Raw genomic sequence first — 22003 nt, 5'->3', positions numbered from 1 at the left:
TAAGTATACAGTGGAACCTCGGTTTACGAACACAATTGGTTCCAGAAGTCTGTTCGTAAACCGAAGTGTTCATAAACCGAAGCGAACTTTCCCATTGAAAGTAATGGAAAGTGGATTAATCCGTTCTAGACGTCAAATCCCCAGAGTGTCGGGCGGTGGGGGGGAGCGGAAAATCCTCCGCTTTCCCTCCCCACACACTGCCCAGGATCGGACGAGGCTTCTCCAGCCTCGTCCCATCCTTGCAATGTCGGGCGGTGGGGGGGAGCGGAAAATTCTCAGGGCACCTTGGTTTACTAATTTCCGGGTTAGGATAGAGTTCGTAAACCGAGGTGTTCGTAAATCGAGGTTCCACTGTATAAGCAGGACTGTGCACATTTATGTGGCAAAGCAAGAAAAAAAAGCAAGATGAGGGATATCACTTCTGAGGATCCCAAATTTTAAGAAGCAGGTTTCTAGCCACAGGCACAGAGGAAAAGCAATTCAAGGTTTCCTCTCCCCCACCTAGCTCTCCACTACACTGGTCTTTGCCAACAGAATCAGGAAACCTAAACACTTCAGTCATAAAATGGAGGAGGGAGGGTACACAGGAAAATGAAAGATGTGCCTTAAACTGAGTTGGATCATTTCTCCATCTAGTTTAGTATTACCTACAGCGTTTATTCTGAATGCAGTAGAGCAGGCACGTCCAACAAGTAGATCATGATCTACCGGTAGATCACTGGATGTCTGTGGTAGATCACTGGTAGATCACTGGCTCCCCTCAAAGAAGCTCAACAACTTTGACCTGAACCCCCCAAAGGGGGTAGATCACTCTGTGAGTAGACCTCAGTCTCTTGGGAGTTGGCCACCCCTGCAGTAGAGTAATCCTAACAACCCAGGATTGTTCAGAGTGGCAGAGGTACTGCCACACTTGAAGCCCTGCTGGTTTCTGCTGACCGGTGCAGAATATGGAGGTGGGGGTAGCTTCTTATTTTTCTGCACTAGCTATAGGCTGGCACAACAGCCCATTGGCCCCATGGGCTAGCTTAGTAAGCTGTGGGTCCCTGGCCAGCTCTGATCTGCTCTGCTCCTGAAATGTTCCATTTCAGAGTCTTGCACCAGCTATTGCCAGCAGGAACATTGGTAGCTCCAAAACAGCCCATGCCTTTGGCAGGGGCAGGAAGGGTTCCTATGGCAGTGGAGCTCTTCTACCCTGCCAGCAGAGCCTAGCAAAGGGACATCTCCACTGAATGCATCCCCTCTAAGTGCCAATCAAGGCTAGGATTGCAACCTAGTTCTATTTTCCCCTTGTCAGTATTCTACTTCACAATCTCGTTAGCATACTAGAATTAATCTCATTGGCTTCTTAGACCCAGAAAAATGATGGTATTGGTTGAAGGACAATACCACTGCCTTTTGTTGAGAGACGTTTTGCTTACGATGGTACACACACGTGTTTATTTTGCCCTATTGCTGCCTCTGTTCAAACACTATTTGCAAATTATGGGTGGAATTCAACAGAGCAGACCTACTGAAATTAATAGACTGGACTTAGTCAAGTTCATTAATTTCAGTGGATCTACTCTTAGCAGGCCTAGTGTTGAATTCCACCCTTTAAAACAAAATGGAACTTGCAAAATTTATTTGCATTGAAGTCAAAGTGGGGCATGTATACACATCTTGAACAGCAATCCCTCTTTCAAACCACCTTCAATGCTCGGGGGGGGGGGGGAGAAACCCTGTCATCTGTCTTCAGTTTTGTCCAAGTCTACCCACTGAATTTTATGAATATTTGAACGTGGGTCTATCCATTTATGAGTAGGCAGTGAGGAAGGCAAAAGCAACTGAGGAATTTGGATTGGCTTTGCTTCACAGACAACTCCACCAAAAGGCTGTTCAGTAAGGCACTGAGGATAGGAGTTAAAGAGCAGTTCCACTTCTGGCTGGCATCCGACATGACCATGAAAGCAGACACCTAGAGTGTGTCACTATCAAGGAAGACCTCTTTGTCCCAAGCTGCAGCAAGTGCCCTAGCTATACCCCCAAAGAAGGGACTTAACACAGGAGGAGGGGGACCTGTGGCCTTCCAGACGTTGCTGGATTACAACTCTCATAACCATTGACCCCTCTTGCTGGGTGTGACTGATGGGAGCTGAGAGTCCAACAACATTGTGGTGGGGAGAGGTGTCACAGGCTCTCCACCCCTGGATCTAAAGAAATCACGAATAGTTTTACCAACAGGCTCAAGACAGGTGAGAGAGACAAAAGCTGAAGCCAAAGAGCACGCACAGAAAAGGTTTACCTCACAGAGGGGGCCCAGAGTGCGCCAAACCTAGAGAGAAAGAGGGAGAAGTGAGAGATAGAGGGAAATGGAAAGGAGTGTGAAATAAGAGTGTCTTGGGAAACAGGTGCAAAGAGGCAACTGGAAACTGCTAAGATCCGGAGCAGCTGGGCTCCTGCGAATGTTCAAAGTGTTTGTCATCCAAGCACCGAGAAAGCGTCCTACTTTTGCAGGGAAGGGTGTGCCAAGAAGCAGAAGCTGCAAAACCAAGCAAAGGAGCCTCCTTGATGTAGGCAGATTTGCCAATGCAAATCCTTAACTGTCTGCAGTTTCCCCTTTAATGATAACAAAGACAGTCACAACTATCTTGTATTGTTAATGATCCTATAGAACAGGGGTGATTAGTTAAGTGCTACAAGCTATTAAGACATGAGAGAAGGGCCTGGGTCAGTTTGGCTTATTAATTCCAAAGCTCTGGGTGGCAGGAGCTTCATTTGCCCTTTTCCAGAAATTTTATAGCTATAATCAAATGGAAGCCAGCAGGACAAGTCTTTCTTTTTAAGAAGGGCCAGCTGCAAGATGGGGCTGAATGGCTTCAGCCAATGAAGCATATTCCAAATGGGATGAACAGCAAAGGAAAGGGGAATGATTTCGCAGGAAGCTAGGATAATCCTTCTGGCTTAGTAATGGTAACATATCCCATGCTTAGCTACAAATGCTCTTGTAAGTAGCCATGCTGTTGTGAACTTGCTATATCCAGCATAAAAGACATACAGTCTTGAGTTAGTCTTAGGCACTGCACTCTATAAACTAGCGTATTTACTCTGAGCCTAATGCGCCATCGAATCTAATGCACACCTCAATTTTCCAGAACCTTGAAACAAAAAAACCACCTGTTTGCTGGTGAATGTCAATGTGCCACCAAATTTAATGTGCACCTTAATTTTCGCAATGTAATTTGGCCAAAAAAGGTTAGCATTAGATTCGAGTGCATATGGTTATTCCTACCCAGTTTCAGAGTTAAGAAACTGTTCAGAAAAATAAGGATGAACTGTCGTTGGGCCCTGGCAGGGGACTGCTATAACCGTTACCTCCAGGCACAGCAAGATTCAGAGATACACACTTTTGTCATTGCTCCTGCTACCCTAGAATGCCTAGCTCAAACAAAAAAAAATTGAGAGAGATAAGCACTAATGTTAATGTTACTAATGCCCCTCATTTCAACTTAAAACAGATTCCGTTGCCCAGCATGAGGTATAAGAAACCACTCCCCATTTGCAAAGAAGGAGCAGGATAACTCCAAATGCATCATGTCACATAAATACTTCTGATTCAGCAGCTAGAGCATCACTTCAGTCGTATCAAGGCAAACAAGCATAGGCAGAAAAAAAATTCAGGTAGACTTAGTTGAGAATCTTCTCACCAGGTACAAGAAAAGGCCTTTTCCACCGTATTGTACACAGAAAGGGAGAGGAACTCATACACTGGACACTTTTTGTGTGAAAAAATGAAACTTCTACATTTCAGAAAGCCTTAATGCTCCCCTCCACCCCTCAAGCATTTTGCATCTCTCGTCTTTCTCTCGACTGGTCAGGACAGTACTCTTCAGAAGGTTCCAACACTGCTTACAGCTTTTAACCTGGTTCCTGTCTATGAACCAAAGGAGAACTATTCAGATACTTTATCTAGCTGGTGTGCAGCTCTGTCACCCAAGGAACTAAAAGCTACTTCCTCACCAGCTCATGCTGCTCCTGCATCTGGGCAATTTTCTTCATGTATTTCTGATCTACTTGTTTCAATTCAGTCACCACCGCTTCACATTTCTCGCTCAGAGTCTTCTTATCATCAATCAGCTGTAGGGGATGGGTGCAAAGGAGGAGAAAGTCACAGCTACTATTACATCTACTATAGTGGCAGGCAATTGGAGAGCAAGCACTTTTAAGGCTGCCACCTTACCCAGGTGTCAAAGCGGATGCTGAGCTCCCCCTTCACCATCCTAGTCAAGGATTACACCTTGAATTAGTATGTTTAGTTGAAGCTAAGAGAGGTAAAAGCAAATACCATTTTTTGTGTGTGTATAAGACGTCCCCATGTATAAGAGGACCACTATTTTAGAACCCAAAATTAAGAAATAAATTTATTTATGTACAGTGGTACCTCAACTTACGAATAACTCTACTTACGAATGTTTCTACTTACGACCGGAGCTCCGTCCGTCATCTTGGATGCGGTTTAGATAGGATTTTTTCTACTTACGAATTTTTAGATAGCGTTGCTTCAAATTACGATTTTATCTCTCCCAATGCATTCCTATGGGATTCGACTTACAATTTTTTTCGACTTACGAATGTGCGTTCGGAACGCATTAAATTCGTAAGTAGGGGTACCACTGTATTTAATTGCAACATTCCATGTATAAGATGACCTCCAATTTTAAACTTGGGGGGGGGGAATAGTCTTATACACAGAAAAATACAGTAGATCTACCAGCAGTGCAAAGGAGTCTAGGAAGGGGGTTGTATGCAGGAGATACATATTAATATCTTCACCTTCCCATCTTCAAAAAGGAGTGGTGGGGAGGAGGAAGATACCTGGTCAATGAAGGCTAGGTGCCGTTGGATAGCTGCTTCATACTGCTCCCTTTGTAGTGCCAGCTGGCGGCTCAGCTCTTTCTCTGTCCCTTTGACATGACGTACAGTCAGCTCCCGTTGCTGTGCCTGCAGGAAACAATAACCAGGGCATGTTAAGAATAAGCTGGGCTATGCAGCCAGTCAAATTAAACCCCACAAAAAACAGAGAAGGAAAAGAAAACACGCGTCACGTGTATACTTACTCTCAGACAAGAGGATCTTCCCATCCAGACAAAGGCATATAGGAAGATGCCTTATCCCAAGTCACACCACTGGTCCATCTATCTCAGTGTCTACACCAGAAGTGAGGAGACTTTGGCCCCCTGGATGTTACTGTGCTACAACGTCTATAATCCCTGGCAATTAGCCATACTTGCTGGGACTAATGGGAGCTGTAATTCAGCAACGTCTAGAGGGTCAAAGGTTCCCCATCCTTGGCCTACACTGGCTAATGGGGGCTTTCCAGGGGTTTCAGGCAGGGGATTCTCCCAGTCCTACCTTGGAGATGCCAAGGACTGAATCCCAGACCTTCTGCATACAAAGCAGTTGTTCTACCACAAAGCTAATTCCCTTCCCCCATACTGATGGCTCTGTCTGGCTTCACAAACCAGACTACAGAAGCCTAGGCTGTCAGGCTGACCCTGTAGCTGCTCAGGCTTTAAATCCATATACGTTCCACACAACGTAGCTGAATCCTGGGCTCTGCTGTGCTTTGTGACACAGCCCCCTTCTTTCCTAGCACATGTTAACCTGCCAAGGGATTAGGCTCTAGTTACCCACCAGTGCTGTCTGTAGCAATGTGATGGCTCTCTTCTTCTCTTCTACCTCCAGCTTCAGCCTCATGATGGAGCTGGTAACCTCTGTGGCAACTGCTGATGCCTGCTCCAGGTGAGCTAGCTCTTCTTCTGACAAGAGCCCCTGATAGGTGTGGCAAGCCAATAAGGAAACAAGGTTAGAATGGGAGACAGCTCCAGCTTCAGTCAGCAATCTACTCCAATGGTAGAAATGCAGGTCTTGGTGTTACTATTAAAAGTTTCTCTTTTAACAGAACATCTAAAGTTACTCAGCTCACATTTTACTGATTACAAACCAACCTATTAATTTCCTGAGGCAGACCTAGTTATCTGCCTCAAGGAAGATGAGACCAGCCATTTATGCTGGAGGCCCATACAGCAACAAAATCTCAATATGAATTTTATGAGCTTGCAAACTCAATCCTCTTTTTTTGTTGCATCAGGTGAAGACAATTACCCACTTAATTCATTGAAAAGGGACGATTCCCATCTTTGCTGAAAGTCAACTTCATGCTCGGGGGCTCACCTCTCGCTGTGAAGCAGAGGCAGCAGACCTAGGTCGCTCCTGCTCAGATTTCTCCATCTCATCCAAGAAACTAATGATGCTCTGAAGTTTGGCTTCCGAGAGCAGCGTGCCTTCCTCAGGGACTCCCGGAGAGTAGTTCTGTTTCCCAAACTTCTCCAGGTTGTCAGCAGTGAGAGAATTTGAGTCAGCCTCCTGTATTTAGGGAGAAAAGGCCAGCTATCTATGCTAGACCTAGACAGGAATGGCAGCGCAGAATAGATATACTTCAACCGTGAGTTGTGGATAAGAATAGACTCAGAGAATCAGAGAGATGTAAAACTGTTGTCGACATGCACTTACTGACAGATCATGTTTTCCGGGAATGTCATCTTCTAGTCCACTTTAACTAAAAATCAGATGCTAGCATGAGTTCAATGAAAGGAATTCCTGACTCAAGAGGGGATGATTTCCTCAACTCTCTTTAGGATAACCAAACATGCAAATAATACTACCAAAGGTATTTGGAGTTGGTGGAAATAGTTGTGGGTCACAATAGATCAGCAGCAAATTATTGTGCACAACATGAGACAGAAGCAATGGGATGTCCTTTACTTCCTGGGCCATGGAAAACAAAAAACCAGAACCTCAAATGAGGTTGTTGATTCAGGGTAACAGCTTCAGAATAAATCATGAAAAAGGAACAACAGACAAAGACAGACAGATTTCTATATCTATTCCACTTACCCCATCTACCCAAGCGTATTTATCTTCTTTGCAGGCCCTGGGTTGTGGTGGCAACTCTGGCTCCTCCTCCAACAACTTTAAGGTATCCAGTAGCTCATTAAGGGTCACTTTGGACTGTGCTCTGCTGGCTGCAGTGATAATAGTCTCCAAGTCTTCACTGCCCATCTTTCCAGAGCTGACATCCTTAAAAACAGAGAAAATCCATGCACGGTGAGATTTCAAGAAGGGTGCATTCCTGGTGTTTCATTTGAATGGAGTGAGTAGATCCATCTCCTCACAGTACAGTGCGCAAGCTGAACAGAATATTTCATAGCAAAGCACTTGAAAACTGTGCAAACTGCAAAGTCAGCGGAGTAAAAAAAGAAAACAGCAACTAAGCTTTTGGGAGCATGAGAAAATAGAAAGGGGCACCTGCGGCTGATCTTCAGGTAGTTTGTTTTGCCCTGGGACAGACAGACAAGCCCCAGCAGTATGTTCTTCTGTATCTGCAGCTGCCAAGTGGAAGTTGGCATCTGTAAATAACAACAAAAAGGATTTGCTATGGTAGGAATCCAGTGCCCAGAAACATAATCAGGTGTGGTGGGTTTGTGTGAGAGTTTTGTTTTGTTAAACAGATGAGCAAAAGACTATATATTGAGCCATTAAGATTTAGGCTGAAAAAAACTCTTCTATTACATGCATGAAGGCATGGTGAACGGAGGCTGTTTTTCAGCCCAAGGTCAAGATCTCCTTGTGGGGAACTTTTGGCTATTTGATGGTGGTAGATGTCGACAAGGCAAAAGTGGGCAGAGCAAGTGGTATGACTTTTACCTTTCTATAGTAGGCTATGTTCCAGCAACACAAACCTCAGAAATTTCTAAGCGCATATACAGACCATCTCTCCAGCCTCCATCACAGAAGCAGGAGGTTTTATTGCAAGTCCAAGGACACCTCCAACAAGCCAAAAGCACTTGAGGGTGCAAAGCAGGGCTGATGAGTGGCATGGTCTGGATGGGGGATTGCTTGGGAATAGTCCTGAGGGCTAAACAGACCTAGAGAACCACATCTGGCACCAGGTCTGAAACTCCCCACCCTTGGTGTACAGCTTGTCTAATAAAGATTTCTAGTTGCACTACAATGGGAGGAATCAGGTGAGCATCACAATGGACTCTTCTTTGCCTTGCTCAGATCAAGCACCAATTGCATTTGGGTGAGCTTCAAAGTGAAGTTGTGTGTTACTGGAACGAAACGGAACTGTAACACACACATTTTGCAGACATAGCAATGTACAATTTAGCAATAGTTACTGCATTCCCATTCCGCCCTTCCCTTTTGATTTCCTCAGGATTTCCCAGCATCCACAGAGCTGCAGCAATCAGTTGCACACATCTTCTCCTGAACACTTCTTGCTTGAGCATCTAGACTTCTCTGAAATTATTCATTCAACATCTCTGGCATGGTACTTTGTGCTTGGTTCTCCCTAGTGCAATCTGTGGTCTCAATGATCACATACTATTTTGCAACTTATCTGGTAAAATGATAGGACAGTTGTAGGCCTACTAGATCCAGTATAACTGCACAGAGGTTTCACTGCAGCAGTGAAGAACCTGGGGCTTCAACCCCTATCAGCCAAGCATGGACAGTGGACAGGTACGTTGGGAATTGTAGTTGAACAATACCTGGAGGATCCCAGGTTTCCTACTTCCTGGACTAGAGGAATGTTCAGGAGACATCTTTACCTAGAGTTTTACAATCTACCAGTACTTTTCACCTGCATTGTTGGCTTTGATGATGCTGTTGGCAGGGCTAGCGTTCTTCACAGAGCCAGCCTTCTCAGGTTTTCTTCTTCTGGTTTTCTTGCTCTCTTTCATTGCTGCCAGCTCCTCCTCAACCAAGCGTTGCGTATCCAAGACTTTCTGGGCTCTTTTTTGCTGTAGCTCCTAGCAGAATAAAAATGGTGTTAGTCCACTTGCTCCTCCAATTGCAGCACTGGCAAATAAACATGTTCCAAGCTCTGAACAAACCGAAGCAATGAACTGACCCCCCCCCTTAATGTCCAAGGCAGGCAATGCTGGTATCAAGCCCCTACCTGGATAGCTGCTCGTCTGGCAAGACGCGCCTTCTCCTCTCGAATCTTCTTCCTCTCCTCGTCTCGCCTCCGCTGCAAATCCAACATGTTGCCCTCCTCTGTGAGTTGCTGCTGCCTTTCCTTAAAAGGAGTTGAGGCAGAAAGGATTTCCAGGTGTTATTATCAGTTTCTATTCTGGTACAAACGACAGCTGGGTTCCCCCGCTCCCCGCAAGAAATACTAACATGCGGAGATGTTTTTATTAAGGTATCAAGAAGCTCAAGAAATAAAAAGAATTTCAGACATTCCTGTACATTTCAGGTGTAGGACAATTAACTGATTTAGGACTCTGCTACTACAGGACAGGATGAGGAAGGCCTTTCTAATAGCTTTTTGCACAGCTGTAGCCACACTGTTGTGGAAAAGAAGTAGTTTCAGCTTTTGATAGAAAAGATAAACGATAAGCAGCAGTGTTTGGATTGTTTCAGAGCAGCAGTATCAAATTTGGTTTCAAGAAAGGGGCTGTTGTGTAAATCAAATCTCTCTTTAAAAAAACCTAGTTTTTTTCGGTTTTCTTTTCAAACTACCAATTCAGGGAGAAGAGGCCTGCTGGATCAGACCAAATGCCCATCTAGTCCAGTATCCTATTCTCACAGTGCCAACAACTGCTATAAAGAGACATACTGCTTCTGACAGTGGAAGTAGAACACAGGGGGCGGGGGGGGGGGGGAGAGGTGGAGATCTGGAAAAGTATATGGACAGCATCTGATGAGATTTCAGAAAAGGAATGAACAAAAACTTCCTGAAAGTGGGAGAAGGTAGGTTTCAGTGTCCTTCATAGTCCTCACTCACTTTTTTCAAGTCTTTGCCAAACAACTGAAACAATGGCTCATAGAACTGTAAAAAATGACCAAATGAATGGATATCAGTAAATCAACGCAACTTACTTCGCTGAGTGGCAAAGAATTGGAAAAGTGTAACCGACATTAACCGCCCTGCCCCGAGAATTCTGATTAACAACCAGAACCTTTTATCTGAGAATGGCTCCTCCAATAAGAAGTTACTCCTTAAGAGCAAATGTCCGAAGAGGAGATATCACTTCTGACACAGCACCAGATGACCCCAAATGAACAAAACGATTTGGGGAACAAAGAACTGTTTTCCTTAATTCCCAGGAAACGTGAAAGTCTGCTTCATACAATGCATGTATGCCATACATACCTCTCTTTTGGAAGCTAATAAGCGCCCGAGCTGGGCTGCACCTTCCTTGTGCCTCTGCGAGTGCCGTCTGTACCAGCGCTGTATCATCACAGCGGCCAGGTTGACCTGGTTAATGAACCTGAACGGGTAGAAAGAAGTTAACAAAAAGTGAAATGGCTTTCCAGCCACAAATGGAAACCCTGCCACGCAAGCAGGCAGAAAGACATAGAGAGAGATGCCAAGCTGAAAGAGTGGCTCTTGCCTATATAGCTCCTGTTTAGAAAGAGCCCCCTCACTCTTTTTTTTTTTTTTTGCTTCTTAGAAAACAATACAAAGTGCAACGCTCGGTTCAGAGGGATATAGTTTAGATAAACGTGAAAGGAAATCAGGCCCCAGAACTATTTTATTAGAGCTGAGAAAATGTGAAAGGACTGACCTATCAGCTGGAAATCATCAAACGCACCTCTTAAAGCTGCTAAGCAGCAACACAGTATGTACCCTTCTCTGAACTACCATGAGGCTTCCTCTCATCCTTCTGCATAACTTGCCAACATCTCCTCTGGTTATCTCTTTTGTTGCCAGCAAATTCATGCTTACCGCTCAGCCTCCTCCTCCGATACTTCCTGCCTCCTGAGGGGGTTACTGCTACTGCTGTTATTATTGTTCCGAGACAGGATATTGCTGCTGGAAAAGTTTTTCTGGGACTTCATGTAGCTGCTACTCTCAGTGTCTTCATTGGAAGTGGCTTTGATAATGTTACTAAGAAAACAAGACAACAACACTTCAGTCAGAAGCATCCTCTGGATTGCTCAATGGGTTGTTAGCATACCATACTACCCAGTGATGGACACGTGTCTATTTTCCAGCGTGCATTGATACTGTGTTTTTCTCAGGGATACTGTCCTTGGTTGACTGCCTTGGGAAAGAAAATGCTCCTCACCCACTAACATAATACATTATTCACTCCCTTTAATGACATTTTGCAAGTGTTAAGTAAGTCCTGCTAAATCACTCCTGCATTTTCATCTACGGCGGCACTTGAATTGGTCAAGGGATGAGCACCAAACATGCAGTTGGGAGGGGAGAGGTTTTAAAGGAAGGAAAACCTTAGTATTTGGCGTACAATGAGGGAAGCTCCTTTTGCTCATATACAGCCCAGTTGTGCGGATCATGAGTCTCTGGACCAACATGAATATGAGGGCTCTTAGAAACAACTGCAGTTTAATTTTTCCTAGCAAGGAAGCTTAAAAATAAAAGATTCAGGAGCAAGTATGTTTTCATTCCCACAGCTGTGCATGTGTATCTATTTATGCCTCCCTTCTTGAAAACCACTATTTCCCCTGATGGCTTGCTCATACTGTACTTGAGGTGTTGGGCAGGCCTTCCCTAGCCCCTTCCAACCAACCTATGGTGCCCACTGGAAGGATGGCTGTGAAAGGACTTACTTGAGGGACGTTGTGGCCTGGTTGGAGCTCTTGGGCGCAGCTGCCTTGTCCGCAGTGGAGTAGTTATTATGCACCATGGTGGTTACACAGTTGCCCATTGCACCTTTGTTACTCCTCGTAGGAAAGAAGGGCAATAGGTTAGCATATTGAAGGCTGTGGACCAACATGTGCAGACTTCAATCACAAACCTTTAGGACAAGGGTGGCTAACCCACCACCCTCTAGATATTGTTAGATTCCAACTCCCATTAGAGCCAACCAACGTGACCAATGGTCAGGGATGGTGTAAGCTGTTCTCCAGCAACATCTCAGGGGCAACAGGAAAACCATTAACTGCTTAGACAAGGTTCAAAAGAAAATAGGGGGGGGAATCATAATGGAGGGGGGAGAGAATCTGGAACAGGCTTCCCAGGTCTTCACCTGGAAATAGCAATTCACCTGGAAAAAAGTGCCAAGGCACCAGGTTGCAGTGCTGTTACTGTGCTTGTTGCCCTGTGGCTTCACTGGTACTTCATCAATTGTCTCTACTGTACTCTTGGGAGCAAAATATTGCTTCCCATAACAGGTGGAAGAGGAGACGGACTGAATGAAGGAATCAGTGGAGTGGACACATGGTGACTGCACCCTCTCAGTGAGTTTTCAAAGGAAAAGGCACTATTACCAGGCAAAGACCTGGCAACCCTAATTTGGAATGTGAGAGCACCAAGTACAGGCTAAAGGAATGAGGCCATATAAAAGCACATGTAGCACAGTCGCGCTGTTCAACAACAATGAAAGCAAAAACGAAGAAGAGTCATTTTGGCTCAACTCTATTTTTGATGACAACCTGTAGCTAACAAGAGACTGCTGTTGCTTTTCACATGGTTGCCTCCAGACCTTACTCCAATAACAGCTATGGACCAGAATTAATACAGCACCCATCTTCATCAAAAATAGCGCTAGCACAAATCCCACCAGTCAAACTTCAGCAATTTACCTATAACTTCAAAAAGCTAGACCTGGTTGCCTTTCTTACCTGTTATTTGCAGTGAAGTTGGCTGCAAGTGGCACATAGATTTCTTTCTTCCTCATGCCTGCAGGGGCCTCTTGAGTGCCGGATGGGACAGGAAATGTTCTGGGCTGCTCATCCTGCACAACATAACCAGAAAGAAGCATGAAGGGAAATCACTGTCATTGGATGCGGCAGGTCCTCTCCTGATACTTTTATTCTAACTCATGCAGAGAATCCATCTCAGTCCCACCATGATTCTCACTGATGCCAAAGCCTGTTGGGAGACAAACTCTAGTGGTGGTAAGTTTGTGCTGTGCTGAATGTCCCAGGATGGGACTAATAAACTTCCAAACTGGGAGTGACAGTCAGGGGCACTGATACTGCATACCCCGTGTTAAAAAACTACACAAGAGCTGTCAACCCCTCAGCTGATGACTGCTAATCCAACTTCCATACCAGGAGCCAAAGTCATTACCTCAGATTACACAATACAAAAGTTTGGTAGTAGTACCATATCTCCCTACTTATTTATTTATTTGTCTTATTTATTGGCTGCCCCATAACCTGAATTCTCCAGTAACACTTCCTTTGAACACCTTTTTGCCCCTACTTCCAAGTTTGCCCCTAGTTCCAAGTATAGCACTGTAGTGCTAGACAGAAGCTGCCGCTTGGTTACAACAGAAGGGCATCCCTTTCTCCAGATCTTATTCTTAATGCTGCACTAGCATTTAGTGTCAGTGGGGAGAAAGCCTGTCCTCTTGTCATGACCAGGGGGTGGCTGTAGCCTTGTGGACAGCCTTTCAACTGCTTGTTTTTTAAGGAGAGAGCTATATCCCTGTGCTGGAGAGTGCAGCACTCCTCAACAGCTGCCTATGCAAGCATATTCTACGCTGTACCCACCCCAGCAACAAGAACGACAGCTGAATGGGGGAAAGTTTCTCCCCTGACAATGACAACACACTGACATTTGAAGGGTGGGAAAATGCCCCCCCCCCCGGCCTGCCGATGCATTAGCTAAGCAAAAGGCTTAGATCCTTTGTGACAAAATATTTAACTGGAAAGGCTCCAGATGCCTTTGCTTCTGGAATGCTTTCTGGAGGTGTCTGTGTTAGCAAAAGAAGGCAAATGGAACAAATCATAGGATTCCATTGATCTGAAGCGCCTCTGCCACTTGAACTTCCTTGTTATGACCTTGCCCTTACCAGGATGTTCCATGTTGTTTTCTTTTCCGGGGAGACTTTGCTCAGACTTGCTAGTTTCTTTCTTCCACCTGAGCTGCTTTCAAACAAAGTCAGGAAGTCTCCGTGCTGCTCTACACTGCTGAGAAGCAAAATCACATGATTACTCAGAAAACTTGGGAGTTTGGTCCATTTCCTGAAGCTGTTCACTCAGCCTGCTGAGCAAAAGGAGAACTCATTCTCCCCCATAAATTACTACCAAGTAGTGTAGTACTACTTGGTAGTGTCCAGGAGTAATTACAGACTTGTTTCAGTACCTTCAAGTAAATGAAATGTATAGAAAGGACAAAGAAAGAGGATTTGTGGAAGGGGGATCCGAATTCAAAAAAATTCTATTGGGAAGCAACAAAAGAAAAATTATATCCAAAATATCCAAAATCTTATTAGAATGGGAAACTAAAGATGAGTTAGTAAAGGCCGCGGTGATACACTGAGGGTCAGATATCAGATATAATATTCAGTTATCAGCATGGGAAAAACTATGGAATATGGCAATAAATTTCTTGGCATGGAAGTGTTCAAGACAGAAGGGTCTCTGATGCATATGTGTTGGCACTGTAAATATGCAAAAAAAATCTGATAGATGGTATATGAGGAACTGGGAAAAATATTTAAGCTCACTTTTCCGAAGAAACTAGAAGACTTCTTGCTAGCAATAATAGGTGCGGAGATACTAAAGAAAGTAAAAAAAATGTATTCCTGTATGCAACAGCGGCCGCAAGATATCTCCAACAAAAGAACAATGGTTGCATGAATTAATAGAATTTGCTGAATTTGTGAGTATGATGGCCAAAATAAGAAACTGGGATGAAAAGAAAACAAGAAATGAGTGGGATTGTATGGGAGAATATTTGAAAAAAGATGGTATTAAGGTAAACTTTCAAGAGCGGATAAATTTATGATCAGCAGTAGAAAGGATAAGCGAACTGAAGGAGTGAAAATAGGATGGAATAATCAAAGGAAATGTAGCAAACCAAATAAAATGTAAGGTTAGGTTGGGAAGTAAAAAAAGAAAAACTTTGATGAGATGACATATGTATGCAAATATGTACTGGAAAATGCATCAATAAAAATAACTTTTAAAAAACCTACTACCAAGTGTTTTACTCATTCTGGGGTAAACCCTCAAGAAGAAAAACACCCAACTTCCCCAAAGAGTTCTGAAAAACATGCATGAGTGAATTAGTTTCTGCAAAATATTACATTTCAGTAAGAAATTTATTTAGGGCTCACCTAAAGGCACCGTTCACACGCTGGTTAACCTGAGTCGTGCTATTGGATCTTCGTAAGTTGTTCATAGCTCTGGAGGTGCCATGCCCTGCATCTTCCTGGGAGAAAAAGACACACATCAACAATGCTGAATACTTAGGGGTTGGCTACCATTTGGATGCCCTTGAAACAAAAGCTTCCTCTTACATAGAGTGCCCCATCTGCAGCCATCCCAAGATAAAGGTAAGCCCTACAGGTGACACATTAACACTGCCCCTAGAAGGCAGCTTGAAGGATGCATTCAGAGCTGCTGCTTTGTTACTGGATGTTCCAGTGTGCGTTTCTGGCTTTTATATATAGTATATATATTCATAATAAAAATTAAACCAGTACTTACAAGAAAAAAGGATAAGCACATTTTTATATACTGTCAAAAATTCCATCTCATACGGTATTTGATTGTTTTTCCCCCTATGATAATTGCAACAATATTCAGTCTCAAGAAGCAGATACAGTCTAATTGTAAAATTAAAGTTATTTTGCAAAGTGCAGTATGAATTGAGTCTTTAAAGTTGCCTTGACCATATGATATATAAGGGGTGGGGGTGGGGATTGACGGAAAACAACCAGTCCATGTAAAGTGTTTTTTTAAAAAAATTGAAGAGAATTTTCTGTGCATTTAATGGTGTTATGTGATTGCTCTGTAAACATATCCCATATGCATGAATCTGTACGCAACAATCAGAGGTCTGTGAAATTACAATTTAGCAATGCAGCCTGGGGTTAAGTTATTGCGTAATTCATGAGACTCAGTGGAAGTTACCTTTAGTGATAACTGTAGGCCACTTTGTCATTTAGAACCAGGAACTGCTGTCATCTTAGACCCAATGATAATGCAAACTGATTAGATGGGCAGATGAATGTACTGATCCTGGATCTTTCCGTACTCTCTAAAAGTTGCTAGCTTTCATAATGCAATCTTATTGAAAAAACAGGAACTTCAAATCCTCAATATTGTGACTGTTTGTGTCCAAATGATATGCTTCCTTTTGTTTACTACAAAATCTATACTCTCTATGTTCAATTTAATTTTTTTCCTACTTTTTAAATGACAGAATCTTATATGCATTTTGTATTGTTAAAGCAGTAATGTAAGTTTAGGTTTGATAAGAAAGTATTGCATATATTTCACTTTTTCCTTTAAAAAAGCAGAGCAGGTTCCCCCCCCTCCCAATGGCTTCAGAATTTCTGAAATTTGTTACAGCTCTAGGGTGGTTTTTGTAACTTTGGACTAGAACCCCCTTGTGTTATACAAATAAACAATCTTGCATGGGCTGCTCTTGTTGTGGACTCTACTAAGCACAGAATAAAAGAATGCACAGCATAACCAGTAAAACCTTGTGGTTAAATGAAATATGTTTACCAAAAACATACTTAGAAGACAGAATAAACTTCCAAGGAGAGCAAGTCTGTTACCCCCATCCCCCAATACTCACTAGGATATTCCTCTTGGGCTTGTTTTCAGTAATGACGGAGATGGAGCGAGCAATGTGCTTGCCTGGAGAGGCACTGCTTGGGCGCTGAAGCACTTGCATGGGCAGCCCTGTAAGACTGAGATCCACACCATTGGCACTGGCACCCTGGAAGGAAGAGCTGCTACCACGGGCACTCTTCATTGTGATATGGGAACGGAGGCCTAGAAGCAAAGGAAAACACATAGGTGAAGATGTTATGTTGGCTACAGGAATTGCTTTCCACAGTTCCTATTTTGACCTAAAGCATGGACCAAGGAATAGGGGAGACTCTTGTGAATATGTTCTTAGAACATCTGTCACTGGTCACCTGCAATATCACAGGCCAGCAAGTGTCTGTGATGCTCATGTAACCATTATACACAGACCTTTCAATCTCAACAGAGGCATTACCTGCCGGAGAGGGGGGGGGGGCAATTACTCATCGTTTCCAAGCAACCTGATTTAGAAGCCATGTGCTTCAAAACTGAAATTCCCCAGCAACAGACACACTTGCTGAGTTGAACATCATCTGGATTGCATGCAACAATTTAGCAGCAGCTATGCATTTCTGGTGCAAAAGCCATAATATCAGGCAATGCTGGTCCCTAAGTATCTAATGGCCAAACTAGAAGATACAGGGGAATCCATGCACAGTCTAGTGGATATGTTTTGTTTTTAAACCACTGAAAAGCAACATCAGATTAGCAGAACATCTCAACGTTTTCCCTCCCTGCCATTTTCTGCTTTACTAACCATAGGAAGAAAGATATAGGGTCCCTGTAACTTTTTCCCTGAAGGAAGAACAACAGCTTAGGGAGGGTAATTTTGATTGATGTGGGGCGTGAGGGAGAAATGTAATTTAAGTACTCCCTCTGGTGAAATTTGCAGCTTCCTGCTGCTACTTTTCAGTAAACAAACACACTAAACAATACAAAACATCAATGTTAGAACATGGTGTGTGTGCGCCACAGACTGCCCAGTTCTGCCCTGATATTACACCCTCCCGTGCTGAACTGCCATTCTTGTTTTACAATAATATCTCCTTAGCAGCTCAACCTCTCGTAAGCAGTGTGGTGCAAGTAAGAGAAAAGCCATTACTTCATCACTTCCCCCCCTCACCCTTCCCACTTGACAACATGTAACACAGTGTTTCTCAACCTTTTTTGGGCCAAGGCACACTTGTTCCATGAAAAAAATCACGAGGCACACCACCATTAAAAAAGTTAAAAAATTAACTCTGTGCCGCCCTATATTGACTATATAATTATGACTGTAAGAAACACTTGCCAATTGCTGTGTTGGTTGCAATCTCCTGTAATAAGGCTTCACAAGCCGCTGATTTCTCTGCTAGCACAATCCTTTGCTCAGCAAGTTTCAGGTTGAGCTCATCCAGCCAGCTTCTTTAAGTTTGTCTAAAACCACCCTCCCGTGGTGGTGGCTGTTGAGAGCTGCGCTCGCTCCGCGTCGTGACCCGGCCGGCTTCCTTTCCGGCGGGTCAGTGATGATAATTGGTGGCCGCCAGGCACGTGACAATGCAAATCGCCCTTCTCGTCACCGCACGTAGCGGCACACCAGCCAGCGTCTCGCGGCACACTAGTGTGCCGCGGAACAGCGGTTGAGAAACGCTGATGTAACAGTTCCTGGCAATGCCAGACACATAAGAGTATATGGCCTTTCAGAAAAGGATAAGGTACAAGTGACTATGAGGCCAAGCTTAAGGATATGCATATGCATTTTTTCACACTGGCCAGATTTTATTCATAAGAGCATTTATATGCCTGAACTTTGGTCCCAGTTAGTCCCAGCAAACTAGTGCATAGAGGGGTACATAATTCTACCAGTTATAGCTTCCCATCTTCCAATCCTCTCCTAATAAATTGATCTACTGGTATTCTGATAAATGTTCTCATTTTCTAATACACCCACACACCCCATCATATTAGGTTAGCCTTACTTGATTTGTCTCTTAACAAAGAAACTGCCCATCCACACACCTACTCCCCTACAAATGCTTTCAACTGCAAATATGTTGGCCCAGGAAAGATAAACACAAACCTCTCTATGGAAACCATAGACACACACCCCATTGATATGGGTGAAGCCAGCAGCTAGGCAGCTCATAGCTATTTCATTAGAGAAACAGTGTTAAGATTCAAGGCAGCAAACATGACAGGATGAAACTGCTAAAGTGTGGTCAGGCTTTGCATAGATTCGATGTCATTCAAGGCGAATGAAAAGCTTCATACAATCTGTATAGTTACACAGTTTCATTGTTTACTTTTTGCTTTCATTTCATGAACATCTTGAAAGTTCAATACTCCTGTCATCTGTACGACACAATTTCAATGACGCCCCTCATAGTGGTCAACTATGGTATCACCCTATTTTCAGGTATCATCCTATTTACCCAGTAACAAAGAACTTATAGTGTTCCAGTGATGCATTCTTTTAACCTGGAAGCATATCTTATGCTTACTAGAGTAAACATGTTGAATTACTGTAGAAATTGGAGTTCTTCGTGAAGTCCAGAAATAAACAGTAAATTGCAAGAACTCGGGCCAGGAGGAAGATGAATTTCAAGTAAGTCTTCAAAAGGTTTTATTTATGTCATGATAAGAAGAATTCAAGTAGGAATCAATTCCAGTATGATAGTGAGGCAAATAAAAATAAATTCCAGTGAAAAAATCCCAGGACAAGGCCCTTTTTCGCCAATTCTTTATCAGCAATGTTTTAATGGTCAGAGTGTGCCTACATACTTGTCCTGGGATTTTTTTCACTGGAATTTATTTTTATTTGCCTCACTATCATACTGGAATTGATTCCTATTTGAATTCATCTTATCATTACATAAATAAAACCTTTTGAAGACTTACTTGAAATTCATCTTCCTCCTGGCCCGAGTTCTTGCAATTTACTGTTTATTACTAGAGTAAACATAGCAAATGCAGCAAAGATAGGATTTAGAAGGGATTGGGGCTTGAAACCTGGGCACCTAAAATGTAATTTCCCCCCAAGTCTGATGCTATTTACATTAGATATACCTGAACTACTGTGAGTATTTGCATATGGCTGGTGCCTCTTCAAGAAGGCCACTGTTTCCATGCCGCTTAACAACAGATCTCACGCTGAAAAATCCAAAGGAGAGAAACTTCAGAGCAGCAGACTAGTCCCTAAAAGGGATGCTGGAGAGACAGGATCGGGAGCAACATTCACCTTTCTGGTGCCTTCCCAAAATACTAGAAACGGGTTGTTTCTCCAGAGAGGAAGGGAAAGGCATCCAAAACAAGTTCTAGCTCCTCTTCCTTGTCACAGTGCTTTTTTAACAGTTGCAAAGAAGCAGCCAGCACCATCCCAAGATGCAACATTACAGGGCCAGGGGCTCTGCAAAAGCTTGGGGTTTTAAGCCAGCTCAAACAGGACTCTGCAAAACAATGCAAACGTGCAGCAGCCTGCAAATAAAGGGGGGGGGGGTAGAGAGAGGATGGCGACTGTCTGGCTCCCCTCTATATCACAAATAACTCACACACACTCTTACCTCACGCAGGTACCCAAAGGACGATCCTCCTCCTCCTCCCTCTCGCTGGTGGTTCAGGTGATGATGGCGAGAGCCGCCCCTGCCCCCCTCCGGCCCCGCTTCCACACAGGCTGTGTCAGGCTGAGGGAGGCCTATCCTTAAACTGAGGGGGGATTTCTATCTACACCCTTGCCCCCCCCCACAAAAATGGCCCCGGAGGCGGTTGTCCCTCCCCCCCTTTTATGTTGTAGGGGCCTAGTCCTGCGCTGGTGTCATTCTCAGACGCAATGCCCGCTCATCACCCGGGCCGCCCGCCTAGAGCATGATGGGAAATTCCCGCCCCCTGATGCTGAATCCGCGACTCCAACCCACGGCCCGGCAGAGAGAAAAGAGAGAGGGGGAGACCAGCGGAAGACGTAGCGGCAGCCGCCGCCGCCGCCGCCACATACAGTGAGCGGCACACGCGAACTTAGTGCGAAGGAGAGGCCCGCCTCCGCTTTGCCACGGCATTGGCCAGAGTTTGGAGAGGCCCGGCTCCTTACCGGCTGGCGGACTTGTCCTTCTGCCGGCGCCGGGGCTAGGTTGAGGGCGCAAGAAAGGCGGCGGGCGGGAGACCCGCGAGGAGAGAGGGACGTTTGCGGGCTGTGGGGGAAGAAGCGTGTGGAGGAGGAGGAGGAGGGGCTTGCACCACAAAGGCGACGACCCCCGACTTAGTCCTGCAACCAGATCAGGCACTTCCTCCCTGCTGGGTCTGTTGAGTATTTTCTCCCTTCGCTCTTTCCTACGGGGGTCTCCCTCTGAACCCCATTTGCAACTTCCAGGGCTCCCCCCGTTGCCGCCTCTTGAGAGAGCAAAGCCCCAGGCTGCTTTTTCTTGCCTTAAAGGCGACTGCTGCTCCTGCAGCCACCGCCATGCGCGTTGCTAGTCAGCATCGTGGAAGCGAGAATACTTTTAACCAGCGCTGGGAAGAGGAAGCCCGTTCCCACAACCGACAGAAGTATATATATATATTTCCATTTTCAGTACAGGCTGCTCATACATACGGGGGTTGGGACCTAAACACCAGCGACCGCTGGCTTGCAATGCGATCCGCATTCCTCCCTTCCCAGAGATCGTGTGGTTCGGGGCTAGGTCATAGCAACCACATGGCTGAATCCATTTAAACGAATGAACGAATCCATGTAAACGAATTAAGAAATTTAAGTTTATCGTATCCGTCCCCCTCCTTTTTTTTCTATGGCTGCTTTATATTTCATGGGGGCTTTGGCTGTTCTTGAAACATATGGAGCTGATCAAATAATTACCCGATCTCTTTTTCAAAGGTGATGGCCAATGCATGCCAACTTCTTGGTCCCCAAGTAATCTCAACCCTATTGCAGCCATGCCTAAGAGACAAGGGGTGAAGGATGCTTTTGGTAGCCTTGTTAGGCAGTGAGCAAGCCAGTGAGTAAGGTATCTGAAGAAGTGTGCATGCACACGAAAGCTCATACAGTACCAATGACAAACTTAGTTGGTCTCTAAGGTGCTACTGGAAGGAATTTTTTTATCCTGTCTTCTAACTGCCAGACAGGAATCAGCTGAAACTAGGACCAGAATATCCACAAATGCTATGCTAATGCTCACAACGTGAAGTATTAAATGAGAAAGGATATCCAATGGCAGTACTGTGGGTGGGTAAAAAAGTACACCACCAGTCCAGGAAAGGAGACCATGATAGGATGCATGAACAGACGTAATTTAACTGCTCTGAGTTATCCCTGAAATTAGGATCACTTCAGCTTAGTTCTCACTAGGGCTCACTTGATTGAATGTTTTTCCATTAAAACAAACCCACCCTGCATTTAGAAAAGTAGCAAGTTGGGGAGTGGTAGATAGGGAAATCTTGGTTACAGTTCTTTAAAAGATCAATTCTA

At 44.4% G+C, this 22003-nt stretch overlaps 1 protein-coding gene across 18 annotated transcripts in view; it reads right to left on the bottom strand.

The window, feature by feature from the left end:
• Positions 1–20569, bottom strand: part of CEP131 (centrosomal protein 131) — a 32341-nt gene extending 11772 nt beyond the window's left edge. For 4 of the 18 annotated variants that reach the window (XR_015948382.1, XM_035104121.3, XM_060271936.2 and 1 more), the window contains exons 1-17: positions 19618–19696; positions 16559–16758; positions 15087–15181; positions 13818–13935; positions 12640–12752; positions 11626–11739; positions 10778–10939; positions 10202–10319; positions 9002–9121; positions 8684–8852; positions 7345–7445; positions 6934–7116; positions 6211–6402; positions 5671–5808; positions 4852–4977; positions 3997–4113; positions 2282–2311 (exon numbers count right to left, since the gene is read on the bottom strand). Coding sequence is in view for 17 of the 18 variants with exons in the window: in XM_035104121.3 (XP_034960012.3) it covers positions 2282–2311; positions 3997–4113; positions 4852–4977; positions 5671–5808; positions 6211–6402; positions 6934–7116; positions 7345–7445; positions 8684–8852; positions 9002–9121; positions 10202–10319; positions 10778–10939; positions 11626–11739; positions 12640–12752; positions 13818–13935; positions 15087–15181; positions 16559–16758; positions 19618–19678 (2157 nt within the window). In the remaining variant the exon portion in view is untranslated. Of the gene's footprint in view, positions 1–2281; positions 2312–3996; positions 4114–4851; positions 4978–5670; positions 5809–6210; positions 6403–6933; positions 7117–7344; positions 7446–8683; positions 8853–9001; positions 9122–10201; positions 10320–10777; positions 10940–11625; positions 11740–12639; positions 12753–13817; positions 13936–15086; positions 15182–16558; positions 16759–19617; positions 19697–20111 lie in introns of those variants that run through there. The other 14 variants (XM_060271935.2, XM_088662994.1, XM_060271938.2 and 11 more) reach the window with 8 other exon arrangements.
• Positions 20570–22003: the final 1434 nt, after the last annotated feature.

This window comes from Zootoca vivipara, chromosome 2 (genome assembly GCF_965207765.1).
Source record: "Zootoca vivipara chromosome 2, rZooViv2.hap1.1, whole genome shotgun sequence".
NCBI classification, from domain to species: Eukaryota; Metazoa; Chordata; class Lepidosauria; order Squamata; family Lacertidae; genus Zootoca; species Zootoca vivipara.
This window is presented reverse-complemented; position numbering and strand designations above follow the sequence as displayed.